Source organism: Budorcas taxicolor, chromosome 9, assembly GCF_023091745.1.
Source record: "Budorcas taxicolor isolate Tak-1 chromosome 9, Takin1.1, whole genome shotgun sequence".
Taxonomy (NCBI): domain Eukaryota; kingdom Metazoa; phylum Chordata; class Mammalia; order Artiodactyla; family Bovidae; genus Budorcas; species Budorcas taxicolor.
Genome location: NC_068918.1, coordinates 60,501,918 through 60,521,287, shown reverse-complemented (window position 1 = coordinate 60,521,287; position 19,370 = coordinate 60,501,918). Strand labels below are relative to the sequence as shown.

At 39.4% G+C, this 19,370-nt stretch overlaps 1 protein-coding gene across 8 annotated transcripts in view; it reads left to right on the top strand.

Moving 5' to 3' along the window:
- The window catches only part of EPB41L2 (erythrocyte membrane protein band 4.1 like 2), a 209,337-nt gene that overhangs the window by 134,452 nt on the left and 55,515 nt on the right, over positions 1 to 19,370 (top strand). For all 8 annotated transcript variants that reach the window (XM_052646061.1, XM_052646055.1, XM_052646062.1 and 5 more), the window contains exons 5-8: positions 6,073 to 6,115; positions 12,214 to 12,289; positions 14,146 to 14,364; positions 15,936 to 16,023. In XM_052646061.1, coding sequence (XP_052502021.1) covers positions 6,073 to 6,115; positions 12,214 to 12,289; positions 14,146 to 14,364; positions 15,936 to 16,023 — 426 coding nt within the window. The remainder of the gene's footprint in view (positions 1 to 6,072; positions 6,116 to 12,213; positions 12,290 to 14,145; positions 14,365 to 15,935; positions 16,024 to 19,370) is intronic.

Here is a 19,370-nt window from a genome sequence, read left to right as displayed (position 1 = left end):
TTATCTGGTTTTCCTATGTAACTTTTGTGTTGTATAATTTTTTTATTCCTTCTTGCTTATATATCTCAAATCCAGTTCTTAAGATATCTGGGCAAGAGAATCTTTATTTTTCCCAATATAAATTTGTATGATGTCCTTTTTTTTTTTCCCCCACAGAAGCTTATGACTGTTGCACTAACTCAGCTCATGCAGTTTTAACAATTGAGATGCTACAGGATATAGGAATTTAAACTACTTTTTTTATGCTGACTGTTATCTGTGTTTAGAGATGTTTTGGTCACTTATCATTGTAACATATTATAATGAGAAGGGGAGGTAAAGCTGTGGTTATTTGTATGAACACTTTCCAAGGAGAGGAAAGTCTAATCTTTGTTTTAGTGTAGTGCTGTATCTCTTGTGGTTGGAAGCCTTTCATTTCACTCTTCACTATAAAAATCTATCGTTATTAATGTTAGAACTTTTTAATGTCTGCAGAGAACTCATATGAACTTTATTGTGGAAAATTTGTTAGAAATATGTGAAATCAAGCAATGTGTTATTCTTTTATACACAGAATTCCAAGTCTATATAGTTCTTGTATTCATGTCTAAATGGAACCATCATTAAGAGTTTTGGATTGTCTTTAAAGGGAAAATACTGTCTTGAGTTTTTGATGTTAATAGAATTTGGCATCTGGCCCAGGGATTTTATTGTCATTTTGCTTCCAGCTATATTGAAAGGGGAGCTTGTTTGAAGTGTAGCTGATATCCACAGCTAAATTTATGAAAATTGATTAATGCATTTCTCTGATAGACCATTTCCTCCCCCCACCAAAACTAGAACTAAAAATTCTAGTATTAAACTATTTGTCATATACAAACTGTTCTTTAATAAAATTCTATATTCAATCTGGATACACCTTATAATACCACAGATAGGAGTTGGAATCACGTTCTCCCAGATGCATAGTGAATATTTCATTGTAGCTTAGAAGGCCTGTAACGTTTCTGTTAACACCAGCATGATGGCAGTGTACTATTAGACTTAATTTAGACAGAGGTATGTACAGTAAAGTAGATCTGCTTCAGTGCTAGAAATTCTTAAAGGAAAATGCAGATTTCAGACAAAATTACTCTTTACCATCTGGTGATATGGTGTGTGTTGGGTTAACTTTAATCTCACTGGCAGAATTGACAAGCACCAGTTTTTAAGGCATGACTAGCCATTTTGAAACACTTCTAACTCTGGGATCTAGGTGCTTCTGTTAGAAAATAAATGAGAATCACTTTATTTAACACTTTTCTGAGACTCAGTATTGAAAATCTTATAGGGAAATGACAGACGACTTGGTATTAATCAAAACTGTTCTACAGCCTCAGATTTGTAGTGGATAAGAGAGTAGTAGGGAAAGATTGAAGGCAAGGAGAAAGGAATGTCAGAGGATGAGATGGTTGGATAGCATTACCAACTCAGTGGTCATGAATTTGAGCCAACTCCGGGAGGTAGTGATGGACAGGGAAGCCTGCTGTGCTGCAGTTCATGAGGTTGAAAAGAGTCAAACATAGCTTAGCGACAACAACAACAAGGATTAAGGAGCTTCTCCTAATTACATGGCAGAAGGACTTAAGTGTGAAAGAAAAGAACATGTATAGCTATGTGCTGCTTAGTTAAAAAAACATTTTTTTTTTCTATAACCTTCCAAGGTACGTTTTTGTTTTAACATTTTTGTGTGTGTTAGAGTCCTTTGATAGTCTGGTGAATTCTATGTACTGCTTTTTTTTTTCTTTTTGTATTCAAGAAGTAGTTTTATTCAGTGGGCTAATTGCCAACTTCAAAATATTTGGTATTCATTACTCATAATTCAGCGTGTTTCACAATTTAAGTTTTAAGCACTGAATGAGGGGTTAACATTGACAAATAATTGGGATTTCTTTCTAGTCTACTGCCTCTTTCAATCGTAAGACTTATGATTTAAGCTATTAATAATTTTATGTAAAATTGTATATGGGCTGCTTCTCAGCAGTTTGAAATGTATGATTATAATAAAGTAACAGGTCTGTGAAGGAAACCAGTAAATAATATTCTAACATATTAATTTAAAAATTGAGATGAAGTCATCATCAATATTTAACCCTTACTGTGATTTCAAAATATTAATTAGCATAAATGATATTTTAAGATCTGCAGCTGTTCTGATGTGCTATGGAAAAAGTTTTGATTCCTATGAGTGACAAAGCTAAGAACACTGCTGATATTAGCCAGAATTTTCCCCTCTACATTCATAACTGATTGTAATGTCAAATTTCAGCTAAAGGTTAATGAAGATAGAGATGTAACTTTTTCCCCTGATTCATAGACTTTTGATTTCATTGAGGTAATTTTAATAGTACAGACATTCTAGGACCACATTTTAATTTTGATTTACTTTTGTTGGAAGCCTGTGATAGGATTCTCTAAGGAGGGAGGGGTCTGATTTTTTATCTTATCTGGACCATGACTGCAGAGACTATATTTTTTTAATCCAGAGTCTGATTTATTAACTTTTTGTGGGTAGAAATAGTCAGTTAAATATTAACTTCTTTAATATATATAATACATCACCTTTGGAAATAAAAAATTACGTGAAAAGGGATATACACAGAAAGGTGATAGGCCAATTTGATTTTATCATTGCCAGAAAACATCTACGTTAAAAGCATTGGATAAAGTCTCTGCATGTGTCCTTACTCTTCAGGAAACATTTGAATGAATGTTTGAAAAGAAGAACCCCAAGAGGTAGATGATGTGATCTTCATCTTAAAGTTTAGAAAATTGAGGCTTAAAGAAGACGACTAATAAGCCCAAGATCACAGAGTTGGTGGGAGGTCAGAATTTTGCTTTACATAGTTCTGATTCGAAAACCCATGCGGCGGCCAAATCTTTGAAAAATGCGAATGGTGCACCGTAGTCGGTCATGGTGTGTGCACGTGTGTGCGTTCCTGTCTTTCTCTGGCTTTTCCCATCTTTTTGCATCTGCTTCTTGATCTACCCAGCACTTCTCAAGTATCAAAACCGAGAATTTATTATTTCTTTGTTAAAGAGTTTTATGTCTGCTATTTACTTGTAATTGATGATGCAGAGAATAAGTCATGTTAAGGCATTTTTGGGTTTTTTACTTTGTTTTTACTTTGGTTTTTTATGAACTCATGATTCTAGGCAGTAAAATTATATCCCTGTCATCATGATTGAAGGACTCATTGAAGCTAATTATTCAAATAAAAATGAACCTAAGAAAAATAAACTGTAGTCTTTTAAGATGACCATAGCATGAGGAAGGAGGAGGCCAACAAAGGCCAGGTACTCACCTACAGGTATTAGCTCATTATTGACTGGGGGATTTTTGCAGAAACTTAACACTGGTGGTCAGCGATTTGTTGTGTAAGTAAATATTGAACCGTTTCCAGTGAGTAACATTCAGGCAACAGAAGACGTTAATACGTCTCTGGTCAATAATGTGTTAATTTAGTACTTAAACTCGTTGCCTGGAGCTGCCAAGTCCTATGAAAAGAAAGTGAAAGTGAAGTTGCTCAGTCGTGTCTGACTCTTTGCGACCCCGTGGACTGTAGCGCACCAAGCTCTTCTGTCCATGGGATTCTCCAGGCAAGAGTACTGGAGTGGGTTGCCATTTCCTTCTCCAGAGGATCCTCCCAACCCAGGGATCGAACCCAGGTCTCCTGCATTGCAGGCAGACGCTTTAACCTCTGAGCCACCAGGGAAGCGAAGGATACAGGAAATGGGGGGTCTCTCTTGGCCTTGCAGAGACCTCCTTACTCCTTGTGGGAGTGGAGTTCACAGTGTGGAAGTAGTCATGGTTAATTGATGGTGAGCAAGGGGCAAACCAGGTTGGTGGATGCAAGGAGTCCACTCTGCTGCCCCTATTTGATCACATGAGGAACTCTCTGCCCACTTAGTCTCTGAATGGGCTCTGAAATAAAGAGAAGCCACTTTGACCTTAATATTGTGCCTGACAGTGTGGTGGAAAGTGGCCCAAGAGTGAGTCGGTCTGACGGTGGCTGGCTGGTGCGCTGAAGCTTGTCAGCCATACTCCTGGGTCTGTGGAGCTGGTATTGACTGTCCCCATGCTGTACAGAAACTGTCCGGTTACTTCTCCATGGCTTTGGTGCTTCAGGTGGGAGTGGATGGTGCCACATGGCTGGGGCACAGGGTTACTCCTGGGAGTCCCAGGAGATGGTATTGCTTCCCCCATTTTCCTCTGAGAACAGAGGTGTTTGTTTTTTTTTTTCTGTTCCATGGGAGGCATCTCTGCCAACTGTCACACAGTGAAGCTGGGGATTTGGAAAGGTCTGTTTAGGCCTGGGAGACCAGTCGTTTTTCCTCCCCCTTCTCCTCTTTTTCTGTGCTCGTGTTCTGAGGGATTTTTCCTTTTCAGTTTGGCACCAGTTGTCTCTGATTCAGTTTTTCTCGCTCTGGTGGTTACTTCCTTGGATGAAATGCCACAACACTTTGCGGCCTCCTTCCCTCTTCTCCCCCAGCCGCTCCCCGGGCTGGGCTGGGGACTGAGTGATGTGTTTTCTCATTCTTGTGCCTCATGAGAGCCCACCATTTGTGAGCCAGCTGTTGAGTGGACAGCAGCTGCAGGGCTGGGAAGCTGAATGCCAGGCTGTCTTCTCGGGCAGAATGAGAGCTGCTCCCTGAGACAGCACTGAAGGTACCATGAGGGGGTCCCGCAGGCCCTTCACTTCAGCGGGCCGCACAGCTGGGCCACCAGTCCTGTGAGACTTAGCCCAAGCTCTGGTAGCTCTTTGTTGAGAGGGTTGAATATAACCAGTGTTTGAACAGAGCCATGCACACCTTGGATCCTTGCTGCCCTAAGTGTAAGCCCTGAATGGCATAGTAAGACTCATGCTTTTGCTTTCAAAGCATCCTGTTATTACTACTACTTAATACTGTGTAAGATGATGTTCTGTTGTACCCATTCAGTGTATTGTTAAGATCGTAGGTTATAATTTTCTCTATAATGATAAATGTTTTAACTGTTTGCTTTATATATGTGAATAAAATTCTATTAATATTTAAAACACTAATGTTATAATACATTATTAGAGATGCTTTTAAGAATGCATGAAACCTTTTTTTTGTAAAGCCACTTATTTGAATCATTTTAATATATCTCATAAAATGTAATTGTTCTATTAGTGAGGATAAAGTAAACTTTAATAATGACTTGATAAAATAGGAGACATAAAAAATAAACATATAGCATATATAAACATATGTATGTGTGTATATATGTATATATAATTCTTTTTGAATACACCGTTCACCTGTGTATTTGAAAGACAAACATTTAATGTCCTTAAATGATTTGAACCTACTAGTTCAAATTTGGTCTTTTTTGCCTTTAAGCTATTAAAATGTTTTCCTGGAATCTTATTAAGTTTTCTTCAAGTGTGGAAATAAAGGAGAAGTAGAAAGAAGTTCCTTATGATTGTGACTCTTAACTTGGAATGAAGATTTTAAAAGATATTACATGAAGACCAGACAGGAAATACCAGTTCCAGTCTGACAGTGCTTCTCCATGGCCTTGTACAGTGGCAGGGAGAAGCAAAAGTCTAAGGAGGAGTTGGCACTAGGAGTTGAGATGACTGCGTTTGATTGGGGTATATGTGCTTTCAATCAGTGGTTTCCAATTCACATTTTACCCTTCATGAATAAGAGCTCATCATTGTCCTTGACTGAGCTATCATTTCAGTGTCTGCAGGGGCTGTTTGCTCGCTGTTTGCTGTTTGTTCTACTGCAAAATAAAGACTATATGTAGATATATTGTGTCTCCTCATTGGGGTAGACTTTGATTTCACATCCTAGAAAATGAAGCCCAAGAGATCCACCTTAAATTGTTTCAATATTTTATTTATAACACACACATACAGTTTCAAAAACAAATCAATACTAAAGCTAGTGGAATGCTAATAGCATAGGACTTTGTTAAAATAAGTTTATACTTAAATAAGTACGTGAACTGTCAACTGTTTCATTTTGGACTATGGAGGCTGTTTCTTATGGGTTAAGTAACCTTTTTTTCTCCCCTTGCAGAACTGGCTAGATCCTGCAAAAGAAATAAAGAGACAGCTGCGAAGTGAGTATTAGATGATCATACTTTTGAAGTTATTAAGTTAATATTGATGTCTATTTTTGTCTTTAGTAAAATTCATAGGAATGTAAGCTAGAATAAGATAGTGATAGAATGATAGACTCTAGTTTGCTTTCATATCATATAGCAAGTTGCTGCTGCTGCTAAGTCACTTCAGTCGTGTCTGACTCTGTGCGACCCTATAGGCGGCAGCCCATCAGGCTCCCCCATCCCTGGGATCCTCCAGGCAAGAACACTGGAGTGGGTTGCCATTTCCTTCTCCAAGGCATGAAAGTGAACAGTGAAAGGGAAGTTGCTCAGTCGTGTCCGACTCTACTGCAGCCTACCAGGCTCCTCTGTCCATGGGATTTGCCAGGCAAGTTGAAACTCATATTTTGTAGAATTATGACTATTTATTTTGGTGATGGTTTAGGGACTCCTCTACCGGTCAAGAGGTTCTAGACCCCTAGTCTTAAATATTTCCTCATAATGTCTACCACTGTGAAACCACACCTGTTCTTTATTTCTGGGGAAAACAATGGAAAGCCACTCTTCTGTAACTTGCCCTTTTTATATAAAATGTACCTAATGTTACCCTTGCTTTGTCTACTTGATTTAGGTAGTGTGTCCAGTTAGTTTCGGAGACGGAAATGGCAGCCCACTCCAATATTTTGCCTGGAGAATCCCATGGGCAGAGGAGCCTGGTGGGCTGCTGTCCATGGGGTTGTACAGAGTCTGTCTCGACTGAAGCAACTTAGCATGCATGCCTGCATTGGAGAAGGAAATGGCAACCCACTCCAGTGTTCTTGCTTGGAGGATCCCAGGGACAGAAGAGCCTGGTGGGCTGCCATCTATGGGGTCTGGGGTCACACAGAGTCGGACACGACTGAAGTGACTTAGCAGCAGCAGCAGCAGCAAGTTAGTGTAATTGATAAGCCGACCTCTGGCCCCAGAGGCACGTGGATACCCTGTTCTAGATGTCCTGGAGTGAGGGGTTGAGGGGTGAAGATCATATAGAGCCATCCTTCCAGCCCTCTGAGGTGTTTGCCTTCTCTCCTCCTTGGACCGCTTGTTGTGCTGAGTCTGGGTTTGTTCTTGGTCCTGCTTGTCCCTGTCTTCCATTTTCCCATTTGTGCTGTCGTCTCCCTAAGTGACTGATGTGTCTCTCTCTAACCAGCTTCAGTCCCCTCCCGTGACTGGTTTCATGATATCTGCGTCAGGAATCATTAGCACCACACAGGAATCTCTGATAGAGGATCTGGCTGCTTCATTTACTTCAGGGTCTGTGAAGGACTGAAGCAGAAAAGGCAGGGAGCCACGAACAGCTGGAATGTTTAACCAAGACAATAGCTTTCTTCCTAGCCCTCTGGATGGTAGGCCCCAGAGTCGTCCAGGGAGAAGCTGCTTCCCTGAGTGCTGGCCTGCAGGGCGCCCTCGGTACTGTTGGTTTCCTTTCCCTTCTTGTTTGTTACTCCCTGCGTATTTCTTCCCAGCATTAAAGCACTGAAACACATCTCTGCTTTTCCCTTCTATTTCTTTCCATCTACTTTCTGTCTCAGTTTTGACTCTCCACATTTGTTTTCTTCATTCCTTTCTCTCTGTCTCTCAAATTATTGATTGTTTGCGTAGTTTTCGCTGTCATTTCTTTCCTTTTGTACTCTCCGTTTCCACTCTGAGTGTATAATTTATTTTTTCCCATTTCCTCTCCTTGTATACTCATCTTTCTTTTCATGTTTTAAAAATATCTTTGGTTAGAGTAACTTTCCTGATTTGCTCAGGACCGAGGGCCTGATGGGTTTCTCAGGCTGTGGGGCTTTTAATGTCATCTGGGGTCACCCCATCTTTTGACTATCACCCTTGGCTTTCCATCCATTCCTCTGTCCTGCATTTATCAGCTTGATGTTTTATCCAATTATGTTTGGTCCATAATAGAAAAGGGAGAGAATAAAGAAAAGTAGTAATTAGACATAAATACATTATGCTTACGTTATGTAAGAAACTGTACCAGAAAGCTTTGGCGCTTTTTCTAGTCCTTTCTACAGTTGTTAAAACTCGGCAAAGTTCATGAATTCACAAAAGATACAGGTGCTTGGTTCTTTGACTTCTATGAAGCTAGACCTGCCAAGTGACCCAGACCATGGACAGAACAGAATAACCTGTGAAACATGATTGATGTTCTTGTGAGTTTGTTTCCTATGGTTTGTTCTGGCTTTTGTTGGATTATTTTTATGTGCTATTCATTTCAGAGTCATGGAGCTATCCTAACTTTCAGAGGGCGAGACTTTCTTGCTGATTATGAATCACAGTCTTACATTTTGATTATTTGTGATGGTTTTTTTTTCCTTTCTTTTTTCTTTTAAAGAGTTATTTCAGAACTTACCCTTGTGGTTTAGCAAGAGGAATAATAGTAACACATAGGATTTGGCTTTTCCAAACTATTGGAGCTGGTTTCCTGAATGAAATTCTGTACCGTCCTGAGCATGAAAGTAGGCTGAGGAAATGAAGTTTTGCCTCTTTCTTTCTGCTTGTGTTAAAATGGACAAATGAACTGTTTATTCTATCTTAGGCCAGTCTCTGCTATGATTTTTTATTCAGTTAAGAGACAACTAACAGAGGTAAACATTAATCTTTTTTGAGTTCAATTCAGTTCAGTCGCTCAGTTGTGTCCGATTATTTGCGACCCCATGGACTGCAGCATGCCAGGCCTCCCTGTCTATTACCAACTCCTGGAGTTTATTCAACTCATATCCATTGAGTCGGTAATGCCATCCAACCATCTCATCCTTTGTCATCCCTTTCTCCTCCCATCTTCAATCTTTCCCAGCATCAGGGTCTTTTCCAGTGAGTCAGTTCTTCACGTCAGGTGGCCAAAGTATTGGAGTTTCAGCATCAGTCCTTCCAATGAATATTCAGGACTGATTTCCTTTAGGATGGACTGGTTGGGTCTCCTTGCAGTCCAAGGGACTCTTAAGAGTCTTCTCCAACACCACAGTTCAAAAGTATCAATTCTTTGGCGCTCATCTTTCTCTGTAGTCCAACTCGCACATCCATACATGGCTACTGGAAAAACCATAGCTTTGTTGGCGAAGCAATGTCTCTGCTTTTTAATAGGCTGTCTAGGTTGGTTGTAGCTCTTCTTTCAAGGAGCAAAGTTCTTTTAATTTCATGGCTGCAGTCACCATCTGCAGTGATTTTGGAGCCCAAGAAAATAAAGTCTGTCACTGTTTCCCCATCGATTTGCCATGAAGTGATGGGACCAGATGCCATAGTCTTAGTTTTCTGAATGTTTAGTTTTAAGCCAACTTTTTCACTCTCCTCTTTCACTTCCATTAAGAGGCTCTTTAGTTCTTTGCTTTCTGCCATAAGGGTGATATCATCTGCATATCTCAGGTTATTGATATTTCTCCTGGCAATCTTGATTCCAGCTTGTACTTCATCCATTCCAGTGTTTCTCATGATGTACTCTGCATAGAAGTTAAATAAGCTGCGTGACAGTATACAGCCTTGACATACTTATTTCCCTGTTTGGAACCAGTGTGTTGTTCCATGTCCAGTTCTAGCTGTTGCTTCCTGACCTGCATACAGATTTCTCAAGAAGCAGGTCAGGTGGTGGCAGTCAGGTGGTCTGGTATTTCCATCTCTTGAAGAATTTTCCTGAGTTTATTGTGGTCCACACAGTCAAAGGCTATGGCATAGTCAGTAAAGCAGAAGTAGATGTTTTTCTGGAACTCTCTTGCTTTTTCGATGATCCAGCAGATGTTGGGAATTTGATCTCTGGTTCCTTTGCCTTTTCTAAATCCAGTTTGAACTTCTAGAAGTTCATGGTTCATGTACTGTTGAAGACTGGCTTGGAGAATTTTAGCATTACTTCACTAGTGTGTGAGATGAGTGCAATTGTGCTGTAGTTTGAACATTCTTTGGCATTGCCTTTCTTTGGGTTACGTGATGGTAAAGAATCAGCCTGCAATACAGGAGTCCCAAGTTTGATCTCTGAGTTGGGAAGATCCCCGGGAGAAGGAAATGGCCACCCACTCCATTATTCTTGCCTGGAGAATTCCATGGACCAGAGGAGTCTAGGGGCTACAGCCCATGGGGTCACAAAGAGTTGAACACAACTGAGCAACTAACACTAACTACCAACAACCTATCAGTTCCTGTGTAAAAATTGCCTTAAAATCTTTATTTTCTCAAATGTACACAAAGAAGACTATATAGATACGTAAGACTATGTGTATGTATCTTAGGCTTGCCTGTATTAATATGTAAACAGTCCATAGCTAGACATACAGTTTATGTAGCTAAGTAGAAATGATAATATCAATAGTATATAACTAAACAAAAAATTTTGCATTATTGGTGCATTTTATCAACTTTAAAATTGAAAATAGATCCTGAAATATGTTTTATTAGAAATTTATTCCTGTTGTCTGTCCAGATTAGCATGTGCTAGTGTTAATACCTAGAAGACAAGTAAATAAGGATCCATTAAAAAATGATATGATAATCCTGTGATGACTTTGCTTAATTATGGGTTAAGAATGACCTCAAACAAGTACATATGTATCACGGCCAACCTAGTGCTGCTGGCCAAAAAATGGCATGTTTCTTAATACTCAAATACTCCATATCTTTTTTTATGTTTTAAATGTGTAAAGGGGAGCAAAATCTGTTCCTTAAATTCAGTAGGATTGACTTTATTAGTAGAATAATGATGTATTCAGCCCAAACTCAGCAAGGGTGCTACGTGGTGCTGTGTGTTCACAGTAGGCATTCAATAACTATTCATTGACTTTTTAAAAAAATCATTTTTAATTGGAGGATAGTTGCTTTACAATGTTGTGTTAGTTTCTGCTGTACATCAACGTGAATCAGCCATAGGTACACACGTGTCCCTCCCTCGTGAACCTTCCTCGCACCCCGTCCCGCCGCTCTAGGTTGCCACAGAAGCGCCAGGCTGAGCTCCTGGTGCTCTACAGCAGTTTCCCATTAGCTACCTGTTATACACATGGTAATGCCTGTATTTCAGTGCTGTTTCTTCAGTTTGTCCCACCCGCTCATTTTCCCTGTGTCCGTACGTCTGTTCTCTATGTCTGAGTCTCTGTTCCTGCCCTGCAGATAGGTTCATTGACTTTTGAGTGGGAAAAAAATCAGTGTGTCTATGGTGAGAAAAGAACAAAATGACCCCTGGAGCAAGAGAACTTTCCTTCAAGTCCAAAGTTAAAGCAACTGTAAAGCTTGCAAATAGTGTATGAAATAACACACAGACACACACTTTTTTTTTGGGTTTTATTTGGAAATACCATGAACTTTGAGTATAACTCTAAATTCAGGGCACTGCAATTATTTTGATCCCTTTTGGCAAATAATACCTGCCCTGTCCCCAGAGCTGTGTGTGTCTGTTTGTTGTTGATTTGTTTTTAAAGCCATCTGAAGCATGATAAATCAAACATTAGTTAACTGGTAATATAGATAGCAGTGTTTTAACTTTTGTTAGTCATTATGACATGGTTGCTTACTATATTTACTCTTTAGGCACACTACAGCAAAGTATATGTTATATATGCATATTTTTAAGCCTACTTTATAAAACCTGGGAAATACTTTTATTATCTTTAAGTATTATGATGTGTTATTACTCTCTCAAATAGCCCATTAATCATTTCTCGAATGGTTACATTGATCATCTGAAACCCCAACAATGTAGAAATCCTAGATTTCTTTTTGTTTTTAAGTGTGGAGATTTGGCATCTAGAGATCCTGTGGTTAAAACAGATCTTAAACTATTATGTGAAGGTTATATTAAAATTTTTGCATTCTAGCTCACCATGTAAAGATACCTCACATGTGAGGGTACCAGTGAACATTTATAAAAAAATGAACCTTATTATTCTTTAATGTTGGGTTATTTATGGAAATGATTTTTATTTTTTACTTCAGTTTTGCTTTGTCAGTGATATTTTCTTTGAATTAAAAACCAAAATTCTCCAAACTGATTTATGCTGGGACTGATCTATACTATATGAACGCCGATTGACCTTTAAGGTTTATCTGTAAATCGTCATTGTGGTGGTCAGATAAATAATCATAATCTTTAATAATCACAGGTCTTCCTTGGCTGTTCAGCTTTAATGTGAAGTTTTATCCTCCTGATCCTTCTCAGTTGACTGAAGATATCACCAGGTACTTTATGTTTATATTAAAAATGATTCTTTACTTACAGCTCTCATTTCTGTGCCCTGGGGGAATGGTAGTAATTTCAGCATTAAAACAAAAATATTTATTCTTGAGTTTTAGAAGTTTCCTGGGAAGTGAGTATTCCAAAATACTTTGAAATGTTTCTAGTTTCAAAAATTTTGTTCACTTTTCTTTAATTCCCCACTTATATTCAAGTAATGGATTTTTTTTTAATTGCAACAATTTTGTTTCCTGTTATCCTGTCAAAAATTACTGGTACTTAATATTTCAAATTTTAATACTAAGATGGTTTTTATTGTGTAACCCATGTGTGCCTGTGTAATAATCTTATATTACAAAGGTGATGCAAAGGCAGAAAAATGAAAAACTTTTTAAAATTTATTTTTGGAAGTCTATTGAACTATAATTTTTTTTTACCCCATCCCCCACCCCGCCCTCCTCCCTGGACAGCCCAGTTTCCCCCTCTACCCTGTCCTGAACCCCATGCCGACAGTGATAGTGAGCTGACTTTCATCCTTAAGAAAATTATGGAGCACTTGTCATTCCTAGAAAATTAAGGAGCACGAGTACTTCGTTTACTATGGGATTATGATAATGATAAACAGAGTCCTTGCCCTGCCTGACAGGAGATTAGGGTGTAGTACAGGTGTAACTGAATTGGGGGATGGCTGATTCCATGTACTGGGCCATGTTCTCCAACTCAACAAGAATCCTGGACCAGAAGCGGCTTGTCTGTTTGAATGCATTGGGTAGAGGCAAGAGAAGGGCAGGGCCGTGACACTCATGCCAGGCAAAAGAATCCACAGGAAGAAGCTGGCAGCCCTGAGGAATGGCAGTCTCTCAACCATCTTCAGGAAGGAGGGAGGATCCTGCCATTTTGTTGGGTGGGGTTGATGATAACCTTTGCAAGTAGTTACATTTAAGAGTAGAAATTGGGTCTTAAAATGTTACCACAGAGTTGATAGGAAGATACCCTCCCTCCCCAACCCAGACCCTCACAGAGTATAAAGAACGTGTTTCTGCATGTTATTTAGTAAAAGCCAGTATTTTTCATGACTGTATAATAATCCACTTGGAACCTGGAATGATATAATATTATTATTATGGCTACTAGTTACTGATTCCCAGGTACCATGCCATGTGTTTTATTTATATTATCCAATTTTTTGCCCTTACCTTCAAAGGGAAATTGACATTCTTCCCATTTTACAGACCAGCAGTTAGTCTTAGGCATGTAAATTAATAGTCAGCTCTGCCTGACTCTCAAACTCATGCCCTTTCTACTGTAAACTGAATTAGTTGCCTCTTTGGATGGGGTAAATGGGCAGGGGAAGGCTTCCAGGTATAGACTAATTTGTAATTATTATTAAAGGATCTCAGGAAAAGAAATTAGTATGAAAAGGGTAGAGAGAATAAAGGGTGGGTGACCTTAGCTTTTCTTGCAAATGCTTAAAAACTGCAGCTATTTCTTAAATTTTATTAATCTCTACAACTTTTGAAGGGCATGCTAATTTTGATTAGTTTTAAATCTGAGGAGACTAAGTGATTAGAATTTCACCTGCAGTCACAAAACTCTTTATTGTAATAGTAAAAATACACTGTTGCCAAAGTAGCAGTTCAGAATTTCCATCTATTACTTTGCCCTCCTGATTCAGTTTCTGTAAATAAGTCACAAAATTAGGAATCTGTGGAGGAAAATGGGCTTCTTATTACAGAAGACTTTTTGCTCTGGATTTGAAGAGTGCCATATTGTGTATTTTTTTTCAAAGGAATATCGGAATTATGAGTGTTACAATCTTGACTAATTGTTCTCTCTACTTTTTCTTCCCTGTTCTTCACAGATACTTCTTGTGCCTTCAGCTCCGGCAGGACATTGCCTCAGGTCGCCTGCCCTGCTCTTTTGTGACTCACGCCCTCCTGGGATCTTACACGCTGCAGGCTGAACTTGGGGACTATGACCCAGAAGAGCATGCCAGTCATGACCTCAGTGACTTCCAATTTGCCCCCACCCAGACAAAAGAGCTGGAAGAGAAGGTGGCAGAGCTGCATAAGACCCACAGGTCTGTAGACCTGCTTACTGGGGAGACAGTGGCTGTGGTGGGTTCAAATGGCTTCCCTTAGCACTGGCTAGACATTTGAGTATAGCTGACAGGATTGATCAGTTTGCCCTTGTGAAGCTTCACCTAGGACTGGTCAAGACAACTTGGAGTCATTGAGATATCCTTTCATTGTCTTTATGACTATAATATGAGGAACTGTGCTCATGGGTTTAACTGTTTTCATTTATTAGAAAAATATACATTTCCCTGTGACATCTCCTTGCCCTATCCCAGTCCTCGCCCTTCATATACGTTTGTGTGTGCACACACGCACCCTTGACACAAACATACGTACTTGTTTGGCATTTATTATGCATCTTTTCTGCCTTTTAATTGTTTTTATCACCATATTTGTGAAAGCCAAGGAGATAATGAAGCATCAGGATTTGAATCAGAAATGTGAGTGGCAATGGACACAAAAGGAATGAATCTGCAGTTGGTTTCTCTGTCCACAGAAGATGACCTTGGTTTAGCTGAGGATTATTAATTTCTTAAATACCATGTTACACTTTGAGAACGTTTACATCTGTGTGAAAACAAATGGCTTTCTTAAGCACAAGTTTTTAAAACTCCCAGTGACCAAGTTCTAACTTGTCCCATATTGCAAAATTGAATTTTTCAAAAAATTTGATTGAAATGACTTGAAATTTCAGAGATTAGAGGCTTTTAACAGACCACCTTCACTGACTTGTCTTTAAAAAAATAAATGCAATATTTGGCTTTAAATATTTTCTTATTAACTTTATTCCAATTTTGTTCAGTAGACATGTATCATATAATTTGAAACTGAAATATCAGGTGCTGAAATGCCATGGGAAAATGAAGATTAACGAAAGCCTACTTTCTAGGAGCTTAAGATTTGTTTAGTTGGGGTATGGGAGCTGTAAAATCAAGTACAGGTACTTCTGATCTTTAGTATGATCAATCCTAGTGAAATAAAATTTAGGAGAGAATTTGTCTATTCAGAAAGACACAATGACTTTATATTCTTTTATTTTTAAAGTTAGTTTATATTGTACTGATTACAGCTGGGGTTTTTTCCCTAGTAGAAAAAAAATGAAAGCAACTTTCTAAGAGAAAAAGGGTGAAGGGTGGAGGGCCACCTCTTTGCAATGAGTAGGTTCCTATTGAGAATGTGAACAGCCAACTCATTGGAACAGACCCTGATGCTGGGAAAGATTGAGGGCAGGAGGAGAAGGGGGTGACAGAGGATGAGGTGGTTGGATGGCATCACCAATGCAATGGACACGAACTTGGGCAGACTCCAGGAGATGATGAGGGGCAAGGAGGCCTGGCATACTGCAGTCCATGGGGTCTTGAAGAGTTGGACATAACGTGGTGACTGAACAACAACAAGAAAGAATCGCTGGAGGTTGAGGGTTGAGCCTTCTTACCTGTTTCCTCCTTATCTGCGCATTTAGCTGGACCAATCCCTTCATCCTAAACTCTAAGCTTATGTACTCCTTTCCCTGTTTTGGCTATATTTGCTTTGCATCCACCAATAAGATAATGTTGTTTCTTTTGATCCTTAGGGGCTTATCTCCAGCACAGGCTGATTCTCAGTTCTTAGAAAACGCCAAGAGGCTTTCCATGTACGGTGTTGACCTGCACCATGCTAAGGTACTGGGAGTGTCATGGGGAGGTGCCTCTTCCTGGTCTATTGACCAAAGTTCTGAGAGGGCTTTGGTTTTAAACGAGCCTACTTCACTTTTAGCAAAGGCTACTCCTCCTCACCTGAGGGGCTCTGTCATAGTTCCTTGGGGTTTCTGGTTGTGGGGCAGGACCATTCATTCTCCCCCGTATTCTTCCTTCTTTTCTCAATGTTATGAGTTGATCCCTTTTCATTGATCCCTTTTCATATATACTTACTAGAAGACTCACCTGATCAGTCTTCTTTACTCCCCATCCTGTCTTTATTCTGAGCTTTTGCTCTGCCATGTGCTGCCTCGTGTCTGAAAAACATCTCCTACTTAATGATCCTAGTTTTCACGATCAGGTAGTAGGGAGAGTCGGGATGGAGAGTGGGGTTGGGGTTACAAAAGATAAGGTGAAAGGTGTATTTGGTTTTGAGCAATATGTCCTGTGTCAGCTCAACATGAGACAGGAACCTCTTGTTACCTGCTTTTAAAACACCCTGCCAATCCTTCCATGTTAGAAAGTGCAGGTGATAGGAGTTCCAGGATTTGAGAAATCTCTAGGAAAGCCCCTCACTCAAAGATATCCTCTCTCTTTTGGCCTCAGATTATTAATTTTTCCTTTTGTGTTAATAGTACTTCATATTTGCAAAGAATTGCCTTTTCCTCTGTGTCTTTTGTTATTACGAGAGAAATACATATTCATCATAGAAAATAGAGGTGAACAGAATATGAAAAGACTGAAATCAGTTTATGCAGAAACAAGCACTGTTAATATTTTTTTTTATTTTCTTGTTTTATTAAAAAAAATCTGAGCAATGTCACATTTTAAAAATGGGATTATACTATGAGTATTATTTTGTAATTTTTTTAACTTGCTCTTAGAAAACACTGCTCCATGTTAGTAAATAGTCTCTGACAGTAACATTTCTAACTGCTAAATGCTATATACTCTTAATTTTTAAAAGCACTTCCACATATACTATCTTATTTATGGTTTGGATGTTTTTATTTTTACAAAAACTACATAAAACAGAATGCAGATGGCTTGTTACACTAACTGGCTTGTTGCCTGCAGCCACATAGTGTAAAGTAGTCCCATCTGTGTGATGTCTGCTGATACATCCTGCTAGGAGTTGAAACAGATCTTTTCCACACTTCAGTGTCTTGTAGCTCATTTCTCTGTATGATGGGGATAGGCAGAGTCAGCAGACACACAGAACTAAGGGAGGGAGGAAAGAGCAGATTTGGTATCCTAAAGGCCCCCCAAATCCATGTCTCCTCTAAACCCTGTTATTCTTGCCACATGTGAATCTTCCATCTGCTGCTTTTGTTGATCATTAGTGAGAAACCAGTTTTTAGATGGTAATCCTGGAAGGTTTCAGGATTCTTGTTTTTGAAGTTATGGAGAAGGGGATGTCAGAGGATGAGATGGCTGGATGGCATCACCAACTTGATGGACATGAGTTTGAGCATGCACTGGGAGTTGGTGATGGACAGGGAAGCCTGGCGTGCTGCGGTCCATGGGGTCTCAAAGATTCAGACATGACTGAGCAACTGAACTGAACTGATGTTAGAAAAGTTAAAAAGTTGCTGGTTTTGTTATAATTTCAGTTCTTATTGTGTGGTTAGGAGTAGATCACTTTAGAAAAGTCAGAATAACATGCATTTATTCAATATATCATCTAGTGGACTTGTTAGATAATACCTGATGAGCAAGATATTTGTAGCTCATTGAAAAAAGTCTGTAGCAATTTAAAAACACTTTTCATGTAGCTTAAAGTTTTGTGTGTTTATACATTTTTCACTGCCTTGAGATCATGTTTAAAAGTTTTTAATTAATATTTTACTGTCAAAAGAGTTTTTAACGGCACACTTATATCAGGATAAGGTGAGGATGTTGAATAAAAGGGCTCTTGACAAAGACAGACGGAAACCACAAGAGTAGAATGATACCTGTGAGCTGTTAACAGCAGCTCTCCTAACCTTCTGGGTGTGGATTGGTTAGGCAGAGAGTAGCTGTCAGAACTCAGGGGAGAGATCTGTATGAAGAGGGCTTGACAGGAGCTGCGATTGTCAAGGACAGAGGCACCCTGATGCGACTACACAGGGAGGGAGTCTGGGTGTTAAAACCCCTGACCTTTCCAGCTTCTTCCTCTCTGATCTTATCTGAGAACTTCCCATTGGCTGAACCCACTGGAAGTCGGTGGGCGTGGGATCCTGTTGATGTCCCTCATAGGCTGGCTTCCTGAGGCAGTAAGCACAGCGGATGGAAGGAAGGAAGGAAAGTGCTCCCTTTTTATTAGTTTATTTTATTGACTTTGTTGCTGAGTGGCAGAAGTCAGCCATGGAGAACTAGGACTTTTTTCCCTTCAGCTTCTTTATCTGTAATTTCTATTCATACGGATACTGATAATTCTAAAACAATGTGTGGAACAATTGAAAATCAACTGATTAACTTGGATCCAGATTGTGTTTATTTTTAAGTCAGATAAAATAGCTTCAGTGTCCTGTTGAAAGATTACCTCACACTAGTGATGGCTTTGTTGAATGTTTCAAATGAAGGTTGCCTCCCTCTTCGTGCAGAGAACATGCTGTCTTGGGCAATCTTCCGGCCTGCTCCCTGTGGCCTTGGTCAGTGATATTTTGAGCAAATGCATCTTCTGTGTCTTGTGCCATGTTGCTTGGGTACCTGTGACTGGTTCGCTCCAGTTTTCACTCTGTTCCTAGAGAGAACTGTGACTGTCTGGATATTGGTGAATAAAAGCACCTGATAGATGAGATTTTTAAACCTGTTCAGATGGTTTAATGTGATATTATTTATATACATGAATTATTCACATATCACAGTGGTAAATACAGTTGGCATCAGCTACCTAGCACTGTGGACTTCCCTGGTGGCTCAGAGGGTAAAGAATCTGCTTGCAGCGTGATTCAATCCCTAAGTCGTAAAGATCCCCTGAAGAAGGGAATGGCTACCCACTCCAGTATTCTTACCTGCAGAATTCCATGGACAGAGGACTCTGGCAGGCTACAGTCCACGGGGTCACAAAGAGTCGGACATGACTGAGCAACTCACACACAGACACACACACAGACACACACACACACACCCCTAGTACTATACTTCTGCATTTAATTGTTCTCAGTAACAATACAGTTGAAATGTTATACCTTTATTGACTTGAACCTAGACTGTATGAGGTTTGTTTTAGCATATTTTGTGAGAATTTTTTATGTTATTAATGATTTCTGAATATGTGAATATCTCTGAATGATTTTTCATATCTTGAGTGAGATCTAGTTCTTCTCTTAAAGATCCTTGAGTATTGT